The sequence below is a fragment of the Chelonoidis abingdonii genome, chromosome 23 (genome assembly GCF_003597395.2).
Source record: "Chelonoidis abingdonii isolate Lonesome George chromosome 23, CheloAbing_2.0, whole genome shotgun sequence".
Lineage (NCBI taxonomy): Eukaryota > Metazoa > Chordata > Testudines > Testudinidae > Chelonoidis > Chelonoidis abingdonii.
The window spans coordinates 3,542,031-3,568,781 of record NC_133791.1 but is presented as its reverse complement, the minus strand read 5'-3'; the positions used below and the strand labels follow the sequence as shown (position 1 = coordinate 3,568,781).

General features: G+C 41.5%; 2 protein-coding genes across 6 annotated transcripts in view; one reads left to right on the top strand and one right to left on the bottom strand.

Annotated features, from left to right (window-relative positions):
* The window catches only part of TP73 (tumor protein p73), a 74,812-nt gene extending 63,648 nt beyond the window's left edge, over window positions 1–11,164 (top strand). For 3 of the 4 annotated variants that reach the window (XM_032763723.2, XM_032763722.2, XM_032763724.2), the window contains 8 exons: window positions 117–226; window positions 1,145–1,287; window positions 2,414–2,502; window positions 3,260–3,384; window positions 3,874–4,028; window positions 4,577–4,709; window positions 5,739–5,832; window positions 7,823–11,164. In XM_032763723.2, coding sequence (XP_032619614.1) covers window positions 117–226; window positions 1,145–1,287; window positions 2,414–2,502; window positions 3,260–3,384; window positions 3,874–4,028; window positions 4,577–4,709; window positions 5,739–5,832; window positions 7,823–8,143 — 1,170 coding nt within the window. In that variant the 3' untranslated portion in view covers window positions 8,144–11,164. The remainder of the gene's footprint in view (window positions 1–116; window positions 227–1,144; window positions 1,288–2,413; window positions 2,503–3,259; window positions 3,385–3,873; window positions 4,029–4,576; window positions 4,710–5,738; window positions 5,833–7,822) is intronic. The other variant, XM_032763725.2, reaches the window with a different exon arrangement.
* Window positions 11,165–11,250: 86 nt separating this feature from the next.
* LOC116815378 (myo-inositol 2-dehydrogenase-like) lies at window positions 11,251–26,751 on the bottom strand. Of its 2 annotated transcripts, XM_032763726.2 has the most exons (8): window positions 25,375–26,751; window positions 24,069–24,139; window positions 22,417–22,525; window positions 19,745–19,875; window positions 19,315–19,422; window positions 18,251–18,369; window positions 17,387–17,543; window positions 11,251–12,643 (listed from the first exon to the last, which is right to left on the bottom strand). In XM_032763726.2, exons 1-8 carry the CDS (start codon window positions 25,842–25,844, stop codon window positions 12,495–12,497), a joined length of 1,314 nt encoding a protein of 437 aa, XP_032619617.1. In that variant the 5' UTR covers window positions 25,845–26,751; the 3' UTR covers window positions 11,251–12,494. The 2 variants fall into 2 exon arrangements, with proteins under 2 accessions (XP_032619617.1, XP_032619619.1); XM_032763728.2 differs by lacking the exons at window positions 19,745–19,875; window positions 22,417–22,525.

The following is a 26,751-nucleotide window of genomic DNA, read 5'->3' as shown; positions in this document are numbered from 1 at the left end:
CAGCCCTTTGCTGCAGTGACTGAGGCCTGCCACCATCTCCTCATGACTTTTAACATCCCCTTCCCCGACACACTAATCCCCCCCCCCCATGATGTCATTTACTCTCTTTTGGGCAGGTTGGGACTGAGTTCACCACCATTCTGTACAATTTCATGTGCAACAGCAGCTGTGTGGGAGGGATGAACAGGCGACCCATCCTCATCATTATAACCCTGGAGACAAGAGAGTGAGTCATTCTTATGGTACCTGTGCTGCCAAGGACAGACATCCCTCCCCTGCCACTTCGCACTCCTGAGCCTGGCTCTCCTGGGGCCTCCTGGACAAGGTTACGAGCTGAACTTCAGCTGCGTAAATAGCTAGAGAGAGGCTCACCCAGTTCACATCTGGGGCTGGGGAGTGCCTCAGCAGTGAAACAGAGGAGTTGGCAAAACCCCCCGAGATCGATTTGCAAGAGCCCTAGAGGAGAAGACGGCCCATAAAGTTCTGGAAGCTGCAGCCCAAGGCAAACTCCTGGCCAAGCATCTTTGGCATGGAGAGTCCTAAGCACAGTGAAGAGATGGGGAAGTGGCGTTCCCTGATGGGGAAGTTAGTGACTACGAAGAGCCTCAGAGGGTGGGTATGTGGGGGAGGTGGGTGTGCAAAGGGGCCTGGGCTTCTCCCCCTGCACATCTTTCACAGCCTGAAAAAACTCTTGCTCCTTCCTGTCTCCCAGGGTGTAACTGTACTAGCCCTTTGCCAATTGGAGATGAAGTTCACCGGGGAGAAATTCACCCCCAGCCAAAGGGCCCTGCACAAGAGCCCGTGCATCAGTGTGAGACCTTACATGGAACACAGCACCTTGTGTGCTGCATCAGGCCTAGTGTCTATGTACAGCAGCCTTGGCCTTCTGAGCTCAGCAAATCCCTGCAGAGAGCCCTTGTAAAGTGCTCACCACAAGGGAATTCCTTATCCTGAACTCTTCGGGGGCGGGGGGTAGGGGGTTGTCATCTTTTTAGTATTTTCTGGAGTGTTTAAAAGCTTTTTGAATAATTGATCAACACAAAGTCAAGAGACAGAAACCCAGCCCCACAGAGAGTGAAGTTTAGTCTGATTAGTTCCCCCCTCCCCAAAAAAAATACTTTTGGATTTTTACTCTGCTCCCCAGTGGCCAGGTACTGGGGAGAAGATCGTTTGAAGGGCGGATCTGCGCCTGTCCTGGTCGAGATCGGAAAGCCGATGAAGATCATTACCGAGAGCAACAAGCCCTGAACGAAAATGCAGCTAAAAATGGCAACATCAACAAGCGCAGTGAGTCCTCCTCTCAGGAAAGGGGGACCCATGACTCCGAGTGAGACCCCCAGCTCTGCACTGCCTAGCACTGCTGAGTGGGTGCTGTCCACAGCATGGCCCATGCTTCCAGGGGCAGCACCAACGAACACTCTGAACTACGGAACTTGGGTGGTGAAGTTTGGCTGATCCAAACTTCATTGCTCAAATCCAGCTGTCGTCCGATATAAACCTTGCAGTCAGAAAAACAGAGTGACATTATTAGTGCAGGTGCTTCACTGGCCAGATCTATTTGTTCATCATCATCGTCATTATTAAAAGCAAGTGTTTGTTAGTGCTAAGATAGTTAAACTAACATGGTCCATAAGCTTTAAGCTTATTTTCTGCAGGCATCAGAAAGGAATTCTTTGCCCCCTCTCTTCCCATCCAGCATTGGCCAGTTACTTACAGGGGAGTTTTTGCTGTACTCTGAAGCCTTGCTCCTCCCAGAGACAGGTTAGCAGCAGACAAAACCTCTGTTGAGTGTAGGACAGGGGGCTGAAGTGGGAGGCAGAGGAAAAGCATATTATATGTCATCACTAATCCTCCCCCCATCCAAAAAATTGGGCATATGCTGAGCAAAACTTTCTCAGGGCAGTTATTTAACTGTTTGCAGTAAAACCTTACAGAAGGATCCTGGCGATTTATCTGCTCATGCACAAGAGCGTCTCACTCGCGCTCTATCACAATGGTGATAACTCATCTTTTAGTCACCTGTCAAGTGGGTGAATTTAATGATCTATATTGATCTTCCTCAGCTTTAACAAAGCAAATCACCACGAAGCACCTAGGGCCATGCATCAATGCCCTCTTTCTCCCCTTGGGAGCTGGAGTCATAGTTAGGTTTGTGCAGTAAGGTTTGCATTGTCCAGCAATGGGCTTGGAGTTCCTCTTGTTGGTAGTCAGGGAAGCCTTGTGTTTCCCTGCTCCTGGGTTCTGGCTTTCATTCAGCAGGGCCCGTTAGCAGCTGCCTGCACTGCTAGGAGCTAGTGCCTTTATTCTAACACCATTCCCATTCTAACATTATGGAAGTACTAGGGAGTGGCCGCTTAGGTGATCACATTTAACTTGATTTTCCCATAATACTGTTTCCCGTCTCCTTCCTCAGCTTTCAAACAGAGCCCCCAGGGGATTCCAGCACTAGGGGCTGGCGTCAAGAAAAGGCGACATGGGGAAGAGGAAATGTATTATGTCCCAGTAAGTATCAAATCTGCTCCTGCATGTCGTGTCTGCGCCCTGCTCTGGGAATGCAGTGGCGCTGGCCCCTGGATAGGATAAGGGGGAGCAGCTCCCAGAATTCAAAGGGCAACAAAGGGATATGTTACCTCGCTGAAAGGACTGGCATTCCCAGCAGTACACAGCACTGAAGTGCTTTGCTTTGGGTGGCTGGCGCTTACAGGCCTGATGAGTCCTTACAGAGGGCAGACAGGGTGCAAGGAGCAAGACCGATGGAGCTAAGACTGGGCACAGTGAAGAATGGGGCGGGAGCAAGTCTGCAATGAATACTGAGCACCAAGCAGCAGGAGCGGAGAGCAAGAATCATGCACTGGAATTGCTTTGCAATCCCGGGGCAAAACAGCCTGCTCCAAAACAAGGCTGCAAGTCACCTTCTTCCCTGATCCCACTGTGGCAAGAGGGAATTTGGCCTTGTGTGCCTTCAGCACCACTCCCCCGGCCAGGGACTTGGCTACTGCATCTTCCTGCTGCTAAGGGAGGGGACATGTTATCAGACCCCCACTCTGCTCCTGCAGGAAGGGGACTAGAGGGGACTGAATTTCTTGAGGCTGGCTCTGCTAGAAGCATGGGACCCCAGGCAGCTGCTTGCCTTGCTTGTGCTTAAGGCTGTCTTCACATTGTCCCTTGAGGGGGCCGGATAAAGGAGGGGGAAGGTGGGACTGGCTGTGTGACAAGGCAAGTCCGACCGAAGTACAGGCTGCCTTGGTCCCTCATTCAGGTTCGTGGCCGGGAGAACTTTGAGATCCTCATGAAGATAAAGGAAAGTCTAGAGCTCGTGGAGTTAGTCCCGCAGCAGCTAGTGGACTCCTATCGGCAACAGCAGCAGCAGCTCCTGCAGAGGCAGTAAGTACCATGACCACATTGTCCACTGTCACCACTGGAGTCTCCAGAGAGACATCAAATTAACCGCAGGACGAAACAGGGATCCAGGAAGCTGGCCTGACCACCCTTAAGGTTCGCACAGGGCAGTGGAGAGGGAAGCTGTATAAATGCTATGTATTAGAATGCCCTTAAGGGCCCTGCTAGGGTACCTGTACTAAGGTGAAGCCAGCTGTTCTGCATCCCATGCACATTCCAGACAGGTACAAAAGTTGGGTTCCCCAATAGGGGTGCAGCACGATTTGCACCAGTGCAATGTAACCAACCTTAAATCAGTGTCAGTCACGTCTGGAGCAGGGTTTTGCACTGGTGCAGCTATGCAGTTGGCTAAAATCTCAGTTTGGACAAGGATGAGGTGGGAATCTGGTGACACCCAGGAGGGAGTCCCTAGAGAGGTTTGATTTGCTCAGTCTCCACTAGGGTCTAACTGACTGTGCCACTCTTCCCGAGCAGGAGTCACCTGCAGTCCCCTTCCTCCTACGGGCCCGTCCTTTCACCAATGAACAAAGTACATGGAGGAGGGATCAATAAACTGCCGTCTGTCAACCAGCTGGTGGGGCAGCCACCGCAGCACAACTCCAGCTCCGGGCCCAACCTGGGCCCAATGGGTAAGGCACCCACACTGCCACTTGACACAGGCTCTGCAATCACCAAGGGCCAAGAAGCCAGGCAGACAGCAGCTTCGCTCGGCTAAACAATACGTAAAGCAGTGCAAAGCTCCCTACGCTGAGCTCCACATTCCTCCTCCTCCCCCTCGCACATGCCAAGCAGAGGAGGTTACCATGGGCTTGGTCATTAGTCACTTACGCAGCTACATTGCTCGGAACAACTCACTATGCCAATAGCTGGGAGAGCCCTGCCCAAGCCAGGCTACCTGGATCCACGTTGTAGCCACTGTCTGCAAAGGTTGCCCCTGAATCTGTGGATTGTCGGGGTGGAATCTCCAGCTTCTTCACCCCTCCTCGACCCGATTGGTGAATTCTGGTCCCTGAAGTAGGTTAGTCCTGCAGACTGGAGAATGGGGCTCTGTGCTTGGGAAAGGACAGTTGTAGCTTCATGGAGTTAAGTTAAATCAAAAACTTTTGAATGGTTCTCCCCTGTACGCTCTGGGCACAGTCCATGAGAAGGAAACTCTTTTGCTTTTTCTTGTGCTCAGGACCTGGAATGTTGAACAGCCACCCCATGCAATCCAATGGAGACATGAACGGAGGCCACTCCTCCCAGTCCATGGTCTCAGGTTCACACTGCACTCCTCCTCCACCCTACAACCCTGACCCCAGCCTCGTCAGGTAGGGACGTCACTGGACCTGTGGTGTGTTGTCTGTTGTTGTTTCATGCTCTTTTCCTTTACTCTAACCTTCAAAAATATGTTTAGCAACTGGTCAACTGGTCACTAGTTCCAACTGAGAAATCACTGCTCATGAAACCAGAGAGTGTTCTCACCACTTTTCACTTCAGAAATTGTCCTCGCCAGCCACTTGCTGGTTAGAAACACAAATCACCTGCAAAGAGCTTTGGCTTATTCACTTTCACTAAGTTCATTCAAAACTTGATCCCTTTAGCAGACTGATACGAAAATGCACCTTGCCCTGCAGGTCAAACACTGGCATAGAACTTTGCAGATCTTCCTTCGTCCCCCTTTTGGGCCAATGGTGACTGGAAACTGCAGTAGAGGATTTATATCCATACATTAACAGGTCTGTAGTCCGTGATTTGATGTCCTTCTTAAAGAACTGATACATCAGATGTTTTCCCAGATGGACTACCAGAATCACGGAGTAGCACAATCAGTGCTAGCATTTTGTAGCTGCAGCCAAGCGCACTACAGAAAATATTCCAGCTCCAAATGTTATATTGCCAAGATTAATTATTGCTGACCAAATAACTTAGGGCCAAATTCCACAACGCTTCCTCAGTCAAGTTGTTAAAAGGGAAAATTAATCCCTGGAGTAATTCCATATAAGTCATTTAACTGAGACCACTGAAGACTGCTGAAGCCAGTGGAATTATGTTAGGATGAATGTGGTCCCATGAGCTTTACCTCTCCAACCTTAATGCCAAATTAGTTCACGCTTTTCAGCCCCAAGAAAACTCTGACCTGGAGTTCTAAGGATCCCTGAAATGGGTTCTTGCATCCCATAATACCATAGTAGCATGAGAAGAGTTGCCAAGCCTTCAAATGAAAGAAATGAGTCCACTAAAATGTCCCCGTACGCTCACGTGAATTCAAAAGTGCTTTGCCACAATGGTGACACTTGAGAACACAGCATATATACCTGACAAGTTAATGCCACTTTATTTTCAAATTCTTTCTGCAGTTTTTTAACAGGCTTGGGGTGTCCAAACTGCATCGACTATTTCACCTCACAAGGGTTACAGAATATTTACCACCTGCAGAATCTAACCATAGAGGTAAATGCTTTGGGAAGATCTCTTCTTATCACTTGTTTCTACCCACTGTTGATCTTAAAAACAAGGACAACCAAATAAAGGAAATAAATGTGCACCTATTACACAGGCTTTATAGTCCCCATGTTTTATGTTTCCCAATTATGCATTCTTTCTAGGCCTATAGATTTCAAACAATAGTGCAATCCTTAAAAGAAACTGTAATATTCTCTACTGTTGATTTTTCCAGGCTGTAGGATGCAAGGCCTAGCAGAAATCTGAATTAAGAAAGAAATGCAGACAAAAACAAAAATGAAAAAGAATTCAGGTTCAATCGTTCTCCTCATGTGTACATCTAAAATAAAGCCAAAGATACAGAAATCAGACTTTGAATTGATTTTCACTAAATATGTCTACTGAAACGAATCTCAGCACTCAGGGACTGACCCTAAGCCCATTGAGCAATGGAAAGATTCCCATTTGACTTCGATGAGCTTTAGCTCAGATCCGCAGGCCCCAACTTCCTCCCTTGCAAATCAGGAGTAACCACACTGGCCAAATGGAGTCACATTAGCAAAAAAACAGAACAAACAAGGTCAGAATCAGACTTTTTGTATTTAGCAATTTTTTGTTTCAACCCCAGGACCTGATATTGTGGGCTGGCTGGTCAAGAGCTGCAGTTTTTTGGCTTTTTTTAATTGATACATTACATGGGAAATGCTCTAATTTGTGTCTAATCCCCTTGCCTCTGGGTGCGGTGACTTATTGTAGCGGTTTCTTGGCTGAAGGACAATCTCTTGGGAGAGGAGAAGCCAACTTTGCATGAAATTCATCTGCCTTTGGTGCTGATGAAAATTGTAAGGTCATCCAGCCAGTCTGGACATCAATGAGGCAAGGGGCTCCCTGCATCCAGTAATGTAACCAGCATACACATAATTCATTAACACTTTTCATCTATGACAGACCCAAAAAAATGCCAGACTCAGTATTTTGACCAGGACAAAGATCTTATCCTGATCCCATCTCATTCTTAAGATATTTGCTATATGCCCTCCTAGTCTGGCAGCTAGGAACCAATCAAGAACACAGATGGTATAATTATTGAACACAATGATTTTTCATTGGTAGCTGGGGCCAGTTGCATAGTCTTAGATTAGTTTTGAAACATTTTAATAACTAACCCTGCAAGTGATTTTTTTTAATCTGCCAAAAAACACATGTATGGCATGGTCAAAACCAATTGCTGGGTTGTGTGTCTGAGTTGACATTTTTAACCCCTAATTACATACTTACTTCCTATGGAATTAATGCTCATGAGTGAGTCTGTGTGTTTGGAGTTAATGTGGACCTCTAGCAGCAATTCAATAAGTCTGAAATACAAACCACTTGTATTTGTTCTGATGCAGCCTCTGGCATGCATGATACAGTCCCGAAGTTTTCATGCTTCTGGTTAACATTATGACCATAACACTTACTGTCTGTGATGAATAACATCAGTTAATGCATATGATGGCATAGGTTAATGCACAAGAATCCCGTGACACTTCATATTGGTAGAGCAGAGAAACAGCAGCCACCCAGATCATGCTCCCCAAGGCAACCTTTGCCCATCCTGTCAGCATTTGTGACCTGGCGTTTTAGTACAAGGCTTAATCCAGGTTATGAGGGGAGAGAGAAATGATTGCAGGCAAACTGGGATGATGGTTTCCTCTTTATTTCAGTAAATGAAATGACCCGACACCTCACATGGTGTGCTGCAACTGCAGTGAAGGGGGTCAGCCTCACACTGTCCGTTCTGTTAACTAAATTCATTTAAAGCAAAAGAATTCTCTTTTCCTTACAAAATGATATGGGGTATGACCCAAAGCCAGGATCATCTCATGGGTTGACTCTGTGGCTATACTCACACATTTATCAACACATTTAATGGTCCATGGGTTTCCTCTATCTTGACTGTGCTATTTAGCAAATAGTTATTGTTGAAGAGACCAACCTTAGGATGATGTTGTTCTAGGATCTCGGAGCACTGAAGATCCCAGAACAGTACAGGATGATTATCTGGAGAGGCCTTCAGGAACTCAAACAGAGCCATGACTATGGAGCCCAGCAGCTTATCCGCTCCAGCAGCAATGCCTCCACCATTTCCATTGGCAGTTCTGGGGAGCTGCAACGGCAGCGCGTTATGGAGGCGGTGCATTTCCGTGTGCGTCACACCATCACTATCCCTAACCGCAGCGGGGCTGATGAGTGGGCAGACTTTGGCTTTGACCTCCCGGACTGCAAATCCCGCAAACAGTCCATAAAAGAAGAGTTCACAGAGGGTGAGATCAACTGAAGGTCTCCAGCAGTGGGCAGCAAGAGTCCAGACACAGAGATTTAAAGGAATAGGGAAAAATATAGAATCCCAGCATGAAAAATGGCAAAACATTTCCAGCTTTGAGTGTCTGGAGAAATATTTTTTTAACATGGCTTTACTCAAGACATGGGAACTCAAGAGCTGTGTGAGGACATGGGTCTGGGACATTCCCCAGGAGGAAAATTCCAATGGTTTTATGACAGGGGTCAAGGGGAGGAAAAAGGGCAGCTGACAAATCTCTCAATGGGCTGTAGAGTTTTTTTTTAGCCTTGTGTGGCAGGGGAATATTCACTTGCCAATGTACAGTGCAACTTTACAATTTGCTGGACCATTTTTACATCAAACTCTATTGCAATGTAAAAGCAAAACACACACATTTGTCTCTGATTCACTCTAGCCTGCCCCACATTCCACCTATCCTTGCTCTGTCTGCTAAGGGATGGCTGAATAATAAAGACCTTGTCTTGTGAAAAAGTGGTTTAACTCTCAACTGTTCCACTTTCTTTAGGGATATCTGCCATTGACTGATACCCACGAACAAAAGGACTTGCGTTCCTGATGGACTGCCAAAAAGTATTTGTTTCTTTTGTTTTTTTGTAGAGCAGAAAAGCAATTTATTTGCTGATTCCAGACTCTGTGCATGTATCTAATTATTTGTGTATATAGACACATGCTGTATATACAGTATATTCACCGTGCTGTAAGGATAGAGAGATTTATTTTCATGTACCTTTATGCTATAAAAATATTGATAATTTCCCCTAAATAGGACACTACTGTGTCATAATTAAATTAACTTCATGCTCTAGCATGTAAACATACAAAAACCTGATACATTTCAAGCCTTACTTGTAAAAAAATTCATTTTTTCCCATGTGGATTTTTAATACAATTCTGGAGAGACAAGTCCATGGACCCCACTGTTAAGAATTAGAGGATTCCATATAATTAATTACAATTATTCACCCAAATCTTGCTCAAAGTTCCTGATATTGCCAGAACTCAGTCTTTTTGTAGAACACCGTTAATTTTGTCTTAACCATTAACCTGTATGTGTTAAAAAAACAAACAAACATTGGCTTTCCCAGACTGTTGATAATCATCCCCATCTGGTCAAATGGTTAGAAATGGTTTCTTCCTTCCCTACAGTTCCTGTGGATAGCTGTTTTGTTAATTTTCCTCAAGCCTTTTGTTTGTCTGCTGATTGAACTGAAAAACTCAGCAGGAAAGTCAAGCATGCAGATGTATTCATCTCCATGACTTGTGCAAGCCAGCTGGAAACTCTCTGGGTAAGATTCTGTGAGACACCTCTAAGAGGTACAGCACAGAACTCACAGTTCAGGCAGAGAAGGGGCTATGGCAGCTTTAAGCCAACTTTGTGCCCTCCCAGTCCTGGGCTACTGTACAGCCCCATAGTTTGGACAGCCCTGCAGACCTAAATTATAGCAGCTTGGGGCTTTCATACTGTGTGGAATCTCCACAACACTGCAGTCCTGCCTTTGGCATACTCCCTACACTGGGGCTTGCAAGGGGGTCCTTGAAAGGAGCCTTATGGCTATATTCCACTGTGCTTGCACTGGGGGATTCCTCCCCTGGCCTGATGTGAAATTTTTAGAGTTCCTTTATGCTGCTCAGGGCCTTTTACCGGGCATAAAGGGGCCAGAGGTAGGATTTCATCTCTGAGCAAGTACAGTGTTCACCTCATAAGATCTACCTTCTCCTCTCAAGCAGGATGGTCACTGTCCTCAGTCTTAGCAGAGGGAGTGCCGCAGAAAAACTGAGCTGTACCTCGGCAAGTGCCAGCACAGTAGCACAAGTGTACTTGTCCCTTCCCACTTCTACGCAGATTCCCCATTCTCCGCTGGCAGCTCAGGAGCTTGGGAAGGCAGGAAACCACTGCTCTGCTCCTTGTGATTACCAGCTCAGTTTCCACTGGCTTTTACCCCAGTTCACCGACGTAAGTGGGTGGAAGCAGCCAGCCCACCATATCTGAAAGCTGTACACTTGTGCACACTGTACTCTTTAGGGATTAGCACTTCAGGGTGTTGCTGAGCTGTGAACATGCGCTTTCTAAGTAGTGACAAATTAAAGCACTTTAATGCTTTAAGATTTTTAAAATAATCATTCATGTTTTCAATGTTAACTAATGCTTTTTCCAGCAGTATTACTGGATATATTCCAACCCTATTAATTGTATTTTTTGTAATGTTATCTTTTGGAAAATGTGTTATTTTTATAGCTGTGGTTTGTTTTCGTTTTTTTTGTAACACAATAAAACAGATGTCTGAAAGACAGTGGCTCTGATAGAAAAGCAACTCCTGACTAGATGGCCCAGGAGGTGATCTGATAGTACTAATGTCCTGACTTGGAGAATTACCTTCTGCCTTTCAGAACTGGCCTGAAGTTTGAGCAGGAAATGTGAAGCTCAGTGAGTAGTGTGAAGTTAAAAATAAGCAAAGGACAAAAGTTCTTACCTAAGCCAAAGTAAAATTAAGATAGGCTTTGAGTGCACTGAGCAAATTGCTTGCAGGATCCCATATCATTCAAAACAAGACATGGCCTTCATCTGTGACTGGGGCGCAGCTGTGAATGAATCTTCGTCAGTGCGTACAAAAAGCCTACCTCATTTCTAAAAGCTTTTAGCACAATGCTGCTACTTTCTGCAACATATAAGCAGAGACAATCTGAGATCATACTTAAGGATGTTACATTTTGGAAAGTTTTAGAAGAACTATGGCTGAATCAAACATTCACATCAAAAAGAAAAAACCCCAAGAAAAACCATTTGCTTTCATTTAATAAGTGGCTATCTTGGTTTAATGGAATTTGGGGGAGAGGGTTATATATAAACTATCTTTCAATAAATGGCCAGAAAATATACCACAAATCTGACAGTAACGTTTATCATTAATACACAGCTTTCTTTGGGTTTCAAAAAAAATGACACTGTTAAAAAACCATTTCCACAAGAGAACTGTGTTTAGTTATAAATATCACAGCTATTTCTAGTTTTAGTAATATATATATAAGAATTGAAAATTGACGGTTAAGAAATTTTTTCAGGAAGAGAAAATGTGACATATATAGTTGTTCACACATTCAATGCAAGAATGTTATTTTAATACAATTTAAAAAAAACTTTTTTAAAATCTTGAAAGCCAGGATATGAGAAATACAAACAAGAATAAAGAAGTCAAATATATAAATTTCAATATGCTCAACATAAGAATAAAAAATTACAAATAACCTGGTTTAAAACAGACTTGCCTGTTATGGAAGGCACTATCGTTTTCTGTGATGTGTAATCCAAATCTGGCGGACTGTAAAAAGCATGTATATCATATTCCCTTCCCCCACTCAGGGAAAACAGGTATTATTTAATTTCCCTACTGAAGAAACATTGAAACATGAATTTGGATTCAAGCAAAGAAAACAAAACTGCTGATAGATCGCGCACTCTGTTGCATCCAGGTGACATGTTTCTTTGTAACAGACATTGTACAGTGCTACTGTATAGAGATTCATAATTTTGTTCTAAAAGAAACCTTTATTTTTTTTAACACTGATGCAGCGTTCATATAGAAATGCCCAAGTGCATGGTTTGCTCTGTGAAAAAGTCCAATTTATAGCATGCCTTCCAAGTTTCTTTCATTACACTCTAGAGCCAGGTTGGTAAGAAGTCTCCCTGCCTGCTCATTTTCAAAAAGTTAGACGCTCACAACTCCTCAGCTATGTTATTTCAAATCCACAGCAATGAATTAAGAACAACATGGACAGTTCTATAGATGGGGGACTCAGAAGAGGGGTATTTAGTAGACAAATCACATTCCTGCATATACTAATGAGATGTATAGTATGGATCAAATGGATGCTCTTATTTTGAATACCATGATTGCACCTCATTTTCAAGCTGCCATTCAAGATGTTCATTGCACAGTCTTCACTACAACAGCAGGTTGTCAGTACGTCATTATCTTATCATGATTAGTGTCTGGGAAATCCACTATCAGAAAAACAGTATTTCAGAACCTGAAAGTAACTCCTTCAAAAAGGAAATGCCACTGTAGACAAAGCCTCCCATAATTTCTTCTCCGAGTCCTGAATGATGTCCTAAGAATCATCGGGAACACCAGTACTGAACACTCCTGTAGTTCTAAAAGGTATCTGAGTTATAGGTGTTTCCAGTGAAAATGTAAAGAAAAATAAAAAAATAAAAAAGGTTGTTTAGTTTTGTATTAAGTCAACAGTGGAAACCTCACTAGATGAAGAGAGACTTCACTCCCTTTAGCAGAGCTCAGGGAATAGCCTTCACTTCAAACAGCAGTGTGTGTCACATTATTTCAGTCTTGATTAGAGACACGTCTATTGCTTCATTGCGCAAGTCCACAGCAGATCCGTTCCTCCAAGACTGTTCAGCAGCTGCAGCTACCTGAATCGTCCAGAGAAACTGCTCTTTGGTGATAACAGGGGGTTCTTTGCCTGTAAAAGTAAGAATATGTTACTACAGGCAATGAAGTATAGTGGACAAGGCTTTGGACTCTGAATCAGGAGTCCTGGGGTCTATTCCTAGCTCTGCTGCTGACGTACATGTGATCATGGGCAAGTCATTTCACCTGTGTTTCCCTTGCCACCCTTTGTCTTTTTAGACTATAAATTCTCCAGGGCAGGGACTACGTCTCTTCCTATCTTTATGTACAGAGCCTACGCATAATGGGGCCCCAATCTCACTTGGATCCTGCAAAAGCTACTGTAATACAAATGTTCTGTATAAAAATATGGTTCATCAATGTATCTCATTGTCTGGTAATAACCAAGTGTTTGTAGAGCTAGCATCACTGTCTGGTAATAACCAAGTGTTTGTAGCTGGTGTCACAAGGTATTTTACATGCCAGATGTGCTAACGATGCCTACGTCCCTTTCTTCTTCAGCCATCATTCCAGAAGACATGCGTCCACGCTGATGACATTTTCTGCTAGATAACTGTCCAAAGCAGTGTGGAACAATGCATGTTCATTTTCATCCTCTGAGTCAGATGCCACCAGCAGAAGGCCGATTCTCTATTTTGGCAGTTCGGGTTCTGTAGTTTCTGCATTGGAGTGCTGCTCTTTTAAGACTTCTGAAAGCATATTCCACACCTCGTCCCACTCAAATTTTGTAAGCACTTCAGATTCTTAAACCTTGGATTGAGTACTTTAGCTATCTTTAGAAATCTCGCATGGGTACCTTCTTTGCGTTTTGTCAAATCTGCAGCAAAAATGTTCTTAAAACGAACAACGTGCTGAGTCATCATCCAAGACTGCTATAACATGAAATATATGGCAGAATGCAGGTAAAACAGAGCCGGAGACATATAATTCTTCCCCAAGGAGTTCAGTCACAAATTTAATTAACACATTATTTTTTTTAAGGAGCATCAGCAGCATGGACGCATGTCCTCTGGAATGGTGGCTGTAGCATGAAGGGGCATACGAATGTTTAGCATATCTGGCATGTAAATACCTTGCAGTGTTGGCTACAAAAGTCCCATACAAACGCCTGTTCTCTCTTTCTGGTGACATTGTAAATAAGAAGTGGGCAGCATTATCTCCCACAAATGTAAACAAACTTATTTGCCTTAGCGATTGGCTGAACAAGGACGAGGACTGAGTGAACTTGTAGGCTCTAAAGTTTTGCATTGTAGGAGGATATTGTACCCATTTTGCTCAACACAGCATGAAAATTTTTAAAAGAAAGAAGTACTTTTCTCAGGGGAGACGGGGGTGGGGATATTAGATATATTTTAAAGATTTCTTCAATTTAGTTACTTTTTTGGATCCTGGTATTAATAGCAGCTTGTTTAAAATGTGGCATTTTATACTGCACTTATTACATGAACTTGAGAGCCATGATCAGAGGCAGCTATCAGGAGAATTTCAGAGGGAGTTTAGAGAACAGAGTGAGAGAATCTTCCAGGTTCAGTTCTACAAGTGATTTCAAAATGGCCAATGATAGAAGCATGGTGGTGACCTACAACAGATGTGCCATGTTTTCTTTCCTGCCAAAAACTAGAAGCAACTTCCTGTGCATGAAGTGCAGGCCAGTGACTGTGCTGAAGTAGAAAATTCTTGGACAAGAGGGGGAAATAGACACATTACTGAGAATAAGAAAAGCTGAGGCGTTTCCTAGACAGCCAGGTTCAGGAAACATCAGTACTCCAGCTTCAAGCAAGAAAGAAGACGGCCACAATGAGTAGGAGAGAGAGGAAGTCAGAGTGTAGGCCTGGCAGTTCGTAACCACAAGAGGCAAGACGTTATGTTGGCATTCTATGGGACTAGTGATTGCCAAGAGCAGGCAGACTGTGACTACCACAGAGAAAAGGACCTGGAGGAATTCCACACTAGACATTTCCAATCGATACCAATTCCTCAGAGTGGAAACTGTGGAAGAGACTTCTCAAAATCCAGCTGGTCCAAGGGAACGGAGAGATGTATGGGATATAGCCGTGGATGGCAAGTTGGCCCAATCTGTAAGAAAATCAAGCTTTCCCACGAAGTTCTACAACCATCCAAGGAAGACAGACAATCTAGAACTCAGAAGAATCGAAAGAACATTCTACAAGGGACAGATAGACAACACCCTGGTGTGCTACCTTCCCTGAGCCAGACTTGAGATGTCACTTTAAAGCTGGATAGGCTTCTGAAGTCGATGGGAAAGGATCTTATAGAGGCACTAATGACAGTGTCGCAGGACATACTGCAAACAGTAGATGACTTCAGGGAACATGAAGCATGCTGTAAAATATAGCATGTCTAAGCTATCTTCTCTGAGTTCCTTCTTGCCCCACAAGTAAAGGAAGATAGAAGATTCTAGAACTGCTGGCTACGTAAGTGGTGTAGGGTGGTGGGTTTTGCTTCTGTGGAGTGAAGGAGCTGTACAGTTTGGATGGCCTTCAGTAAAAGGGGGGCTAATCTTCTCAGGGACAGGCTGGCTAGAGTAGTCAAGGGTGTTAAACTAATAAACAGGGAGGATAAAAAGAGGGAAGATAGGTGTACTCAGCTCAAAATGGAGATTTCGAGAGCAAAATTAATCAAGGAACTGAAGGACAAGAAGGGAAGAAATTCTTTAGTTTCCTCTATACCAATGCTAGGAGCCAGGTAACAAACTTCATACAAGAGTTTTCAAATAGCTGTCTGAGGAGCTCACGGACTGTTAATCATAGAATCATAGAACTGGAAGGGACCTTGAGAGTTCATCTATGCCAGTCTCCTGCACCCATGGCAGGGCTAAGTATTATCTTCAGACCATAATGTTGATCTTCAGTAAATCTTGGAGAACTGGGGAAGTTCCAGAAGACTGGAAGAAAGCTAATGCTGTGCCAAATTTTCAAAAGGGTAAACAGGATGACCCAGATAGTTACAGGCCTGTCAGCCTGACAATGATCCCAGGCAAGATAATGGAGCAGCTGATACAGGACTTGATTAATAAAGAATTAAAGGAGGGCAATATAATTAATACTATTCAAGATGGGTTTACAGAAAATAGAGCCTGTCAAACTAACTTGATATCTTATTTTGATGCGACTATAAGTTTGGTTGATAAAGGTAAGGCTGTTGAAGTACTATACTTAGATACATGTAAGGTTTGACTTGATACCACCTGACATTTTGATTAAAAAAACTAGAATGATATAAAGTTAATATGGCACGCATTAAATGGATAAAAGCTACCTAATAGGTTTCATAAACATAATGTAACCAGGGAATTATCACCGATAATTTTAATGGAGTGCCACAAGGATCAGTTTTTGGTCCTATTTTTATTAATGACCTGAAAGAAAATAACTGACAAAGTTTTTAGATGACATAAAAACTGGAGAAGTGGCAAATAATGAAGAGGACAGGTCACTGATACAGAGTGATCCAAACCCCTTGGTAAGCAGGATACAAGCAAATAATATGCATTTTAAACATGGCAAAATATGATTGTACCCATCTAGGAACAAAGAATGTAGGCCATACTTGCACAAATGGGGAACTCTATCCTGGGAAGCAGCGAATTTGAAATAAGATTTGTGGGTTGCAGCGAATAATCAGCTGAACATAAGCTCCCAGTGAAAAGACTAATGTGATCTCTGGATGCAGAAACAAGTGACTCACAAGTAAAAGTAGAGAAGTTATTTTTCTTCTATGCTTGGCACTGGTGTGACCACTGCTGGAATATTGTGTCCAATTCAAGAAGGATGTTGATAAATTAGAGAGTTCAGAAACGAGCCATGAGAATGAGTATAGGGTTAGAAAAATGTCTTGTAGTCACGGACTCAAAGAGCTCAATCTGTTTAGCATAACAAAGAGACAGTTAAGGGGTGACTTGATTACAGTGTTTGAGTACCTATCATGGGGAACTAATATTTAACAATGGACTTTTCAATCCAGTAGAGAAAGGTATATCATGATCCAATGGCTGGAAGCTGAAGCTACACAAATTCAGACTGAAAATAAAGCAAATGTTTAACAGTGAGAGTAATTAGCCATTGGAACTGGATTCTCCATCACTGACAATTTTTAAATCAAGATTGGATTATTAATTATTATTTTTTAAAAAGCTCTGTTCTAGGAATTATTTTGGGAAATTCTCTGGCCCGTGTTATACAGGAGGTCAGACTAGATGATCACAATGATCCCTTCTGGACTTCAAATCTATGAAAACTGTACTGTCAGCAAATTTCCAGCTTATGGGTGCTGCTTTAAACCACCAGCAAATCTTAAACATTAAGCATTAAACATTGAAAATCTACTCTCTTTTTCTAGGTCTGACAGCTTTAGGGCAAACTTCTGTATTCAGATATACATGTGACACGGTGGGACATCCACAGCCAGAACTAGACCCATTCATTGGGTTCCCACACTTTCAGTGTCATCAATTAGCATTTTATTTGGCTGCCACCAGAAATGTCAATTCTGATATTAAAAACAACCATCTAGATTTCAGAGTTATTTAAGGGCAACAAGGTTTTACTTTTCAAACTGTTCATATGAACTCTAAACACCAGCCAGTCTGAACACCAGTTTCTTCATTTTCTCTCCTTGTGGAGACCAAGATTCCAAGAATAAATGAATCCCTAATTGACATTGCTTTTGGAACAATTTTCAAGACTTTTTGTTTTTTAAAAGCAAATCCAAAAGTGAAATTAAGATTACTCTTACAAATAAATGGACATTGCATATGTTTGCAATTTTTTCTAACCTTTGAGGGTTCTGAGAAAGTGTCTAAAGAGTTCTCTGTATGCTTCTTTGTACCGATCAGCCTGGGTTTGTGAATATATGGACACAGACGTTCCATGTTCTGTAATTCCCAAGGGATTCTGATTATCTACCCGTAATGTTCCTTGAGAACCATGAACCTAGGAGAAAGGGGGGGGGGGGAGAAACCAAAAATACACATAAACGTATCCCTAAATTAACATGCTTTTGGCCTTAAAACCATCTATAAACCATGGGCTTGTACCACTTGAGGAATAACTCGTCCAGCAGGTAGAATTACTTGTTCGGTCACTACAGAGGACACAAGCACATGCTGTACTAGCCTGGATTACAGTTGCACCAGTATATCCACTCTCCCTTTGTTATGAAACAAGCTGCTTTTATTTTAAGGCTTAAACATTTCCCTCCACCAAATCCAGCTTAAAGAACTCTAATAGAAAACCAACATGAACTTGGGCAGAAAAGATTTGCTCCAATAATGACAGATGCTCCCCTCTTGATACCTTTTATATCTGTGAGACTCTGATTTACCTCTTGGTTTGTTGTGACCACAATAAAAACATTACGGGGAAAAAAGGGATAGGTTGTCTACAAAGTTTAAGCCTCAAGGCACCTGAAACAGCTGAGAAACTATCAGGGCCAAATTCTGCTCTTGCGTGACTATATGAAGCTCACAGTAATTCCAAAAAATGACAATGTGCACATCCACTGGCAGAATTTGACTAACAAAACAGGTGGTTTATTTTAAATTGAGAGCATGACAGTCAATTAATTGTTACTTCTACTGCAGTAGTAGTGTTGTGTGTACACCTATAGTATCATGACAGACTCATCTGAAAAAACCCACCTCTAGTCTCTGATCACAGCTTTTAGTACAGTGCTGACTCACGTCCAAAGTAACAATTGCTCCACTAGGAAATTTCATGCTGACTGCTACAGTGTCTGCATCCTTCAAGTAGGCCATATCTGAGTGACAAGAGACACACTAACTCAGACTAGGAAATTAAGCAAACCAGCAAGTCTCTTGTACACAAAACTGCTCTTATTTCATAAGAGGTGTTATGGTGAAAAGAACATCTTTAAAAACAGTAAAATAGAAGCATAGTAAATATTGAACATGTTTATGGCCACCTACATTAATCAGAGTACAGTCCACCTCACCACTCTTCAGCACTGCTAAACTCTGGAGATGCTTCTACTGTACTTACTGGGGGTTGAACTCTCCAGGACAAGCAGCATGACCTACCTTAGAGAGAACCTTTTGCCTTTGAAACATACCTGCCTTTGTTGTTACAATACAGAAACATCAGGCAGCCTTCAGTATGTGGCCTACATATTCCATTATATGGTCACTTATTGGTTTTATTCCTGGCAATTCAATGCCCTACCACACATTAAGATGATCTATATTGCAGCTTGTAGCAATGGCAGCCCATTGCTGGCAGCAACCAATATTACATTAAAAAGAGTTAGGCTCTGATTAATAGTTTAACAGGCTGATGTAAACCAGGTCCATAAAGGGGTCTGAAGTATTAAAAGGGAAATGATCAACTTTATCTAGGTCAAGTTTAACCAAAGAACTGAAAAAATGGTATTTTTAAGCACAAAGCTTTGTTTGAAACCATTTACAAATCACCAACGTTCACAGTAATTGGCATTACTGATATTCCTACAATAATAGTTTTGAAGCACTGAGAAATTCACAGAATTCAGTGAAGTTTTTTAAGTGTTTGTAAATCTAGCCCAACATTCTAGAAATTGTTTTGTATTTCAATTTTCAAACAGATTCATCAGAGAACAGCTACATTAGTTGCCCCTTAACATATTTTCAAATTTCTAGCACTGAAATATGCAATGACTAGGAAACTAACAACACATCCAATACAATGTCACCAATCCATGTAGTTTTACCTGCACAGAATGCATGTCCCAGTGAAAATATTGTATCTGGTGCACTTTCTCCCAGCAACAAACTGATAATATCAATATCATGTACAGCAGCATTATAGAAAATCCCACCTGGAAGTAAGAGGGAAAAAATGGGCACTACAAGATTTAGCATTTAATTCCTATAAAACCTATGAGCAAACCTAGATAGCTATACTGCATGGAAACCAATGTAAGAGCACCAGCAATATTATTTCCAAGAACATACAGATATACTCACTCGTCAAAAATCAATGTTAGGGCCAAAGGGAATATTCCCTGTTGTAAGAAACACAATAATGCATTTTAGGGGCGCGCGCGCACACACACACACACACACACAAATATGTGGCAAGATAAATTGCTATCCCTTCACAGAACCAACCTCTTCTTCTATAAGAAAGCTACTCAGTACCTGACTTTTTTAGGAAGCTAAGAGATGCTGCTGGATATATGCTGCTAACTGTCGAAATCCGATGAATCCTCCCCAGTGCCTGGCTGTCATGGACTTTTTTATACAAGAACTGCAGGGCTGGATCAAAACGCCTACAGAGAGACAGCCAATGTAGAACAGTGAGTGTTCAGTAGAGAACAGGTCATCTACACCACTGACATGCAGTCAGATGTTTGATGGTGGCAGAAAAAAGTCTGGACTTGAGATAACTTACAACTTAGACAAGAGTCAAAGTCCAATTTTTCTGATGAGATCAATTGCTCAGCAAATTATGAGACTTCCAAAAACTCATAATAAGTTCTCATAGGCAATAAGCAGAATGAGTATTTGCCCTTAAAGCCCTTTACTAACAATATAAACTAAGATATTAAGCCACTATGAATAAAGTGATGGGCAATGTCCAGGAAGTTATATATAGCTTAAAAAGACACCTTTACGGTTTTATATTCAATTAGGTCTTAACAAAAAAAAAAACCCTCCACTCTAGAGAAGTTCAGATCCAACCTTGTGGCTTGGGCTCAACTTCTTCTATAGCACTCAAAGCAAAACGCAATATATATTGTGTTTGAGTATATTTCCATATATATATAATTTGCATACAGATAATTAAGAACATTTTAAGAAAAAATTAACAGTTTTCAACAACAACAACAAAAAACGTAAGTGGTCAAGGCTGGGGGGAAGACAGGGAGGGTAATAATCCACAGTTACTAAATATATTGGGTCAAATTCTGGGTGTAAACTCAGAGCCACTTTCCTTGACTTACTGAGTTTACAGAACTGTAACAAAGCAGAAGTACATTAGAATTAACCTTCTTTCCCCATATTTACAATGATTTAGGGTTAGTCTACACTAGAAGTGCTACAGCAGTGCTTTAACGCAGCGTGTCTGGTGAAGACACTATGCCATGTGCATTTGACGAAGTGGGTATTTACCCAGGAAAGCTTATGCTCCAATACCTCTGTTAGTCTATAAGGTGCCACAGGACTCTTTGCTGCTCTTACAGATCCAGACTAACATTGCTACCCCTCTGATACTATGCCAATGACAGGCAGCTGTATCGTCGGCATAATAAAATCACCTCTGTGAGAGGCAGTAGCTATGGTGGCGGGAGAAGCTCTCCCGCCAACACAGCGCGCAGCGCTTAGGTTGGTGTAACTTATGTCACCAAGTGGGGTGGCTTACTGACACTCCTGAGACCCATAAATTATGCCGACATAACCTGTAGTGTAGACAACCCCTAAGATCCATATATACAACCATAAGGAGAAATAACACTTTTTAATATTTACTACATGTATTCCTATTAAATGGCCCAATCATTCTGAAAACATGCAGGACTTTCATTTTGATGTCCATTATGCGACCCTAGAATGTACAAAAACTACTTCTTCCAAAAGGTGTTATAAGGAATAATGAGCTAAATTCACCTGTATACAGAAGGTCAGCCTAAGATATTCAAAATAGGGCTTACGTTACATTTAAATAATATATATGTACTATACTGGCTATATGCATAAAGGTGAATTTCACCAAATTACAGTGGCTTAATTACATCAGTAGTAGCTCAGAGTTTTTGTTACATACGTTCTTTACAAAGAGCATTACCATCTCAGAGCCTACTCTATTACTTACACCCTATAATTATGTATGGTCCACCGAAGAAGGGCTGACATATTTCAGTCAGTACAAGATTTAGGATACAGCTAGAAAGTCAGTAACAAATATTAAAAGACAATCAAAATAAAGGTAAGTTTTCAAAATATATAAAATCTCTTTGGCATGATTTTTATAGAAAATTACGCTGTGATATTTTAAAAAACAGAACCTATTTACTTCTTTCTTCTCATTTTATTTTTCGATTGCTGCAACAGAATTGTTATTAAAAAAAAAACAGCCAAACAAATAAGGTCTGTAATTTCTAAGGTTTGAAAGAAAACAAGTGCAATACGCATAAGCAGAAATTGTCTGAGAGGCGGAATTGTACTTTGTGACAAGGCTTAATGTTGTAGTGTTTTTTTACTGGACTCGACATTTCTGCAAAGCATTTAGTTTTGCAACTGAGAACAGCCAAATGCAGATCTCAGGTAGTCTAACTTTTCTCAAAACCCATGTCTGCTGAATTAGATGACTGTATACACATACAAAAAAATCTTCCCACTTTGTTTTTTTTCTGAAGCCACAGGCCAACAATGTTGATCTATAGTATGGCTCAGTAATTCTAGTTACCAGTACATTTTTCCCACCTCTAAAAAAGATCTGGCATAAAATTTTCAAGAACACATAAGTCACACTTAGGCTCCTTCAGTCGCTCCTGAACATGCTTAGATGCTTTTGAAAATCTTACCCTAGGTACCTGTAATGCAAATTCTGTTAGCACCCAATCCAGTGTAGATGAATAAATTAATTTTAATCCTATGCCAATTATGAAAAGATTTGATTGTCATCTCTATGAAGTGTGAACAATGAATTTTGAAGCAGCAAGTCAACTGAGCTCTCTGTTTAGCTACTTTCTAAGCAAAATTTCTCTAAAACAAGAATTAAGTAGCTAGAAACATTTAGGAAGATTTCATCAAATATAAACATTTTATATTTATGCTTCTTGTTGAAAACAAAACAATGCTGGTCTTACTTGTAGAATCCACAGACCAATGGTCTTCCACATCTGTCAGCTTCATCAAAACAAGCCTCTGCTGTCTGCCTATCTAAACTGGGTAGCTTCTCGCAAAACACGCCTTTCCCTATGTAAATGTCATAGAATACAAAATTGAAGGCAGGACATAATCCACACTGAACATTATATATTCTGCAGTGCTCTATACATGTCAACACATTCCAGAGGCAAGGTTTCAGAAAACTGAAAAAATTGTTTTAGCTGAATGATTTTCTATACCTACAGCAGCTACCGTTTACTATTTACAAACCTCAAGAAGTGATTGTTTTTAGAGAGAATGAAACTCGGATCTTCTTGGCTTTTCTTTTATTCCTAGCTGTGTTTCTCTGAACAGACATTTCAGTTACCTGTAGTCAGAACAACACAGTACAAGTTCCGTTGACATAACCAGTCATTAGGGTCAGTGTCTTCAGTGGACTAAGTTCTCCCTAATTATGCAATTAGACACTCAGCGTATGCCTCAAGGGAAGCTACAAGGTACAAAGAGGCAGACTGCAAGTGATTTTAATCACTGGAGAGGAATAATAATCCTGAAATAAATGCTGATGGGAAGACCTTATTGAATTAAGACAAAGAATTTACAAATAAAACTGAAGTCAGTCCTGTTCAGAGGGCATTAATATAGATACATCGTCACTAACCAGGAAGCTCAATTTGTGTCTAGAGATGTACAGTTCATAGGCCACCAGAGGAAAATGATTTCCACAGATACAAATGTTGAGACATTTTAGCAGAAAGGTAAGAGAGGCAACTTGTTTTGAGCACCACTGCCCTAGACCACTATGGACCACCACTGACCAACAGAACAATTGGTGGCAGTCCATGGAGAGTGGGCCTGTTACATGGTGCTGGCGCTCCTCTCCACTGACAGTTGATTAAATGCATTAATGTTATTTTACCATGTATGCCCCTGCTGTGCTTGCCACAACTACGCCATGAGACAGCAAATGGGAACAGAGATGTCCACAAGATAATCACTCCATTAAGATGGATCGACACTATAGAAGAATGTGTGGATCCCTGCTCTAGTGGACTGAGTGTAGGGCTGAGATTGACAATGGGATCCAGAAACTTCTCAATTCCAGCTCTGACACGGACTTCCCTGACAAAGTGATCATAAGTGCAAAGTTTTGCTGGGGCTGATGTACTTTATTCATCATATGTAAAAGACACAAAAGGATTTCATTCTTGGAGCAATTTTCATTCGAACTAGCATTCAGAACAAATATATGGCTGATCTTTAGCTGGAGAAATATACAAAAACCAGAAAATTAGCTGTTTGTTATTTTTTAATGTTATAATTATTTTTAAAATAGCCAATTAAGTACTTAAACTGGGCCTGATCCTGCTTCCATTAAGTTAATAGCAGTTTTGCCACTGACTTCAGGAGCATAGAATTGGTCCCTAATAACATGTCTTAGATCAATTCTCCAATAAGGAGATCCAGGAGATTTCAAAAGTCAATCGTTTTTTAGTACACTGTCAGTTTTTGGGTTCACTGTGTCTCTACCCAAATGGTAGCTTTATAAATATAGTGGGTTCAATTCAGTGGGACAACATGTTATATATGAAAGCAGAATTTGCTGCAGATCTACTTCAGTCCCCCTTACCTGCTCGTAAAGCATCTATCACAATTTCAGAGGCTGCTTCAGGTGGTGAACAGACAATGGCTCCAGAGACACTGCAGAAATTAAGAGAAAAATACTTAGATAGGAGACAAAACTGCTGAAACAAACAAGGGTTAAAATTAAGGAGAGAAAAAGATTCTTGAACATTACAAAAGCTCCTCACATCAGGAAGAGGGTGGGGAAAGAAACCAGCAACTCCCAGGCGACAATAATATTACGAGCAGGGAAAGTTATTTCTTTAAGAACAGCAAGAACAATCTCTGGGGCAACAGTACCAGGAACAGATTGGATTACTACATTTAGTAAAGTTTTTAAATGAAACGCTGACTTAATTCATGGTCCGTAGCCTCACTAGATTTTTTTTTTTTAAACGGTATAGTTATAAAGAGAATGTGTTCACAGCTTAATAGAAAAAGCTTTAGAATGGTTTCTTTCAAAACCTGTTTGAACCCTCTAGGCTATCAAAACATATGGGGAAAGGCTTAAACAAATTTACACAGCAAATTTCAGAAAAATGTACAGTGAGTACAATTTAACCCATTTTTAACCTTTGAATTTCTACTGTAAAGTAACATCTTTCAGAGTCACTGTTCCCTTTTAAGATTTGTGTGAAATCTGAAATATTGCCTTCATTTGAAAGTTGACAGGAAATCTATTTAGCCAACGTGTTTTTATTGTATTAATCTAGATCAGCATTCCAGGATGTTCAGTAAAGCAATATAAACACAACATAATGTTGCACATTTCCACTGTATCCTTCATCTTGAAGGATCCTGGAATGCTTTATGAACTTTACACATTCACCTCCACTGAAATAAGCCAGGCACTCTGCAGCGGAAGGGCGGCAGCCAGCAGGGAAACTGATAGACAACATGCTACATGACAGCATGAGGAAGGGGATTTGGCCAAAGGCATCATCCCTTACAAAACTATCTGCAGAAAGGAGACAGATCATTTGTTTCTATGGCTACATCCAGAAGCCCTATGTACAGAATTAAATGAAGCTTCCCAGCGAGATCCTAGGAGGTGCTATCCTCAGGATTTCTAGTAAAGTAATTCAACTAGACCTCTAGCTGCCACCTGCTGTTGAAAGAAATACAGCGTTCCAATCTTGTAATGTAATATTGAGGGTACTGAGGTCAGACAAGCAGGATTCCCCAAGTGTGTCCTAACTTCAGTAAAATTTTCCAAAGAGAGAGTAAGAACGCTGATTGATTGTGCTACCTACCCCTTAAAGCCTTAATTACTTAACAAGGAAACATGCATGGAAGTTATTGGCGGACTGTACCGTTGATCATTGAGCACTATGTCCGCATCCTGTTGCCGTAGCACCCTGGTGTTGGCCAGGAATTCTGTATTGAAGGCACGTTCCACATCTGGCAACTGATCCTCCACAATGTAAAGCAAACAGCAGCCATTTTCTTCCATTAAACTTTGAAACAATGCTTTGCTACCAAGCCCCACGCCAAAGAGAGCAAGACCAATATTGCTTCCTGAAGTCCCACTATTGCTGTACCGTCCCACTGACCCTCCAGAAGCCACACTGTTGGATGCCTCAGAAATAACAAGTCTTTGGGTGCTCTGTTTTGAGGGAACAGGCGCATTTCTCACATGGAGGGCAGCGAACGCCGAAGGGTGACTGGTGGAGGTAGAGGGTGTTTGGTCTTCTCTGGCAGACACGACACTGGTTGTGGAGCTGATGGCGCTGGGGTGAACAGGGATCAAGGACTTGTGGTAAGAAGGTGGAGATGGTACCATGCTATAGCTGGTGCCGGTGCTGGTGATGCAGGGGTTGGTTGAAAGAATAAATGAAGGCTGAGAAAGCAGGGAAGGAGTGTCAAGTTGCACGGAAAGGCTGGTACCAAGGTCTGAACCTGCAGATCTAGATAAAAGGGGACAAAAGTCTTAAGGAAGCCACTGTAATTCAGGATTATTCAAATACAAAGATTTTCTTCCAACAAGAGAAAACTGAGGAAGTTTTACTGAGCTTCAGATGTCTCTAGGTGTGTGATCATAAATTTATTAAAGTTTTTACTCCATCATTTGACTGACATGCTATCTGGCAATTCAATTTAGTTAGCTATACACAAAGAAAATAGTCTCTCTCATCTTCTTAAAGATTTAATAGTAGGTTCTTCATGGTGAGCTATTAGCTACACTTTGACTAAATATACAAAGTGCGCATACTAGTATTCTATGAACTAACCTAAATCATATTTAAACACATCATCAAAATAAATGGATGAAGTTCATTCTAATGACTTAAAGTTGCTTTTGTTTTACTTTCCTCTTAACCCATAAAACCAATTTGCAAGGCTTCCCAGTCAGTGTACTTTAAACAAGGCAGGCAACATACACATCTTAAAATGCACACTACCAACTCTGAAAAAATGTGTCACCTGTCACCACACTACTTTGAATTAACGGTGTGGTCTTTTTTTTTTTTTTTTTAAACAGTTTACTTTTGAGCATATTTTTGTACTCTTCGGCTTTGATAATGAAAATCACTTAGGTCATTTTCACTTCCAAGTTCTTAGTACTGCAATATTTGGGTTTCAAAGCCTGCAAAGGAATGTTTAATAAACAATTACCTTCTTAGTGGTAAAAATATTTCTATAGATCTTAGGTTTTATAAAACCCGTTGTGTTTTTTTTTTTTTTTTTTT

Coding starts and splice junctions, on each gene's coding strand:
- LOC116815378 (XM_032763726.2), bottom strand. CDS start 25,844: ATGGTACCATCTCCACCTTCTTACCACAAGTCCTTGATCCCTGTTCAC. Junction 18,370..19,314: donor GGGACATGCATTCTGTGCAG/GTAAAACTACAT, acceptor CTTGTCACTCAG/ATATGGCCTACTTGAAGGAT. Junction 12,644..17,386: donor CTTTCTCAGAACCCTCAAAG/GTTAGAAAAAAT, acceptor TTACTTTTACAG/GCAAAGAACCCCCTGTTATC.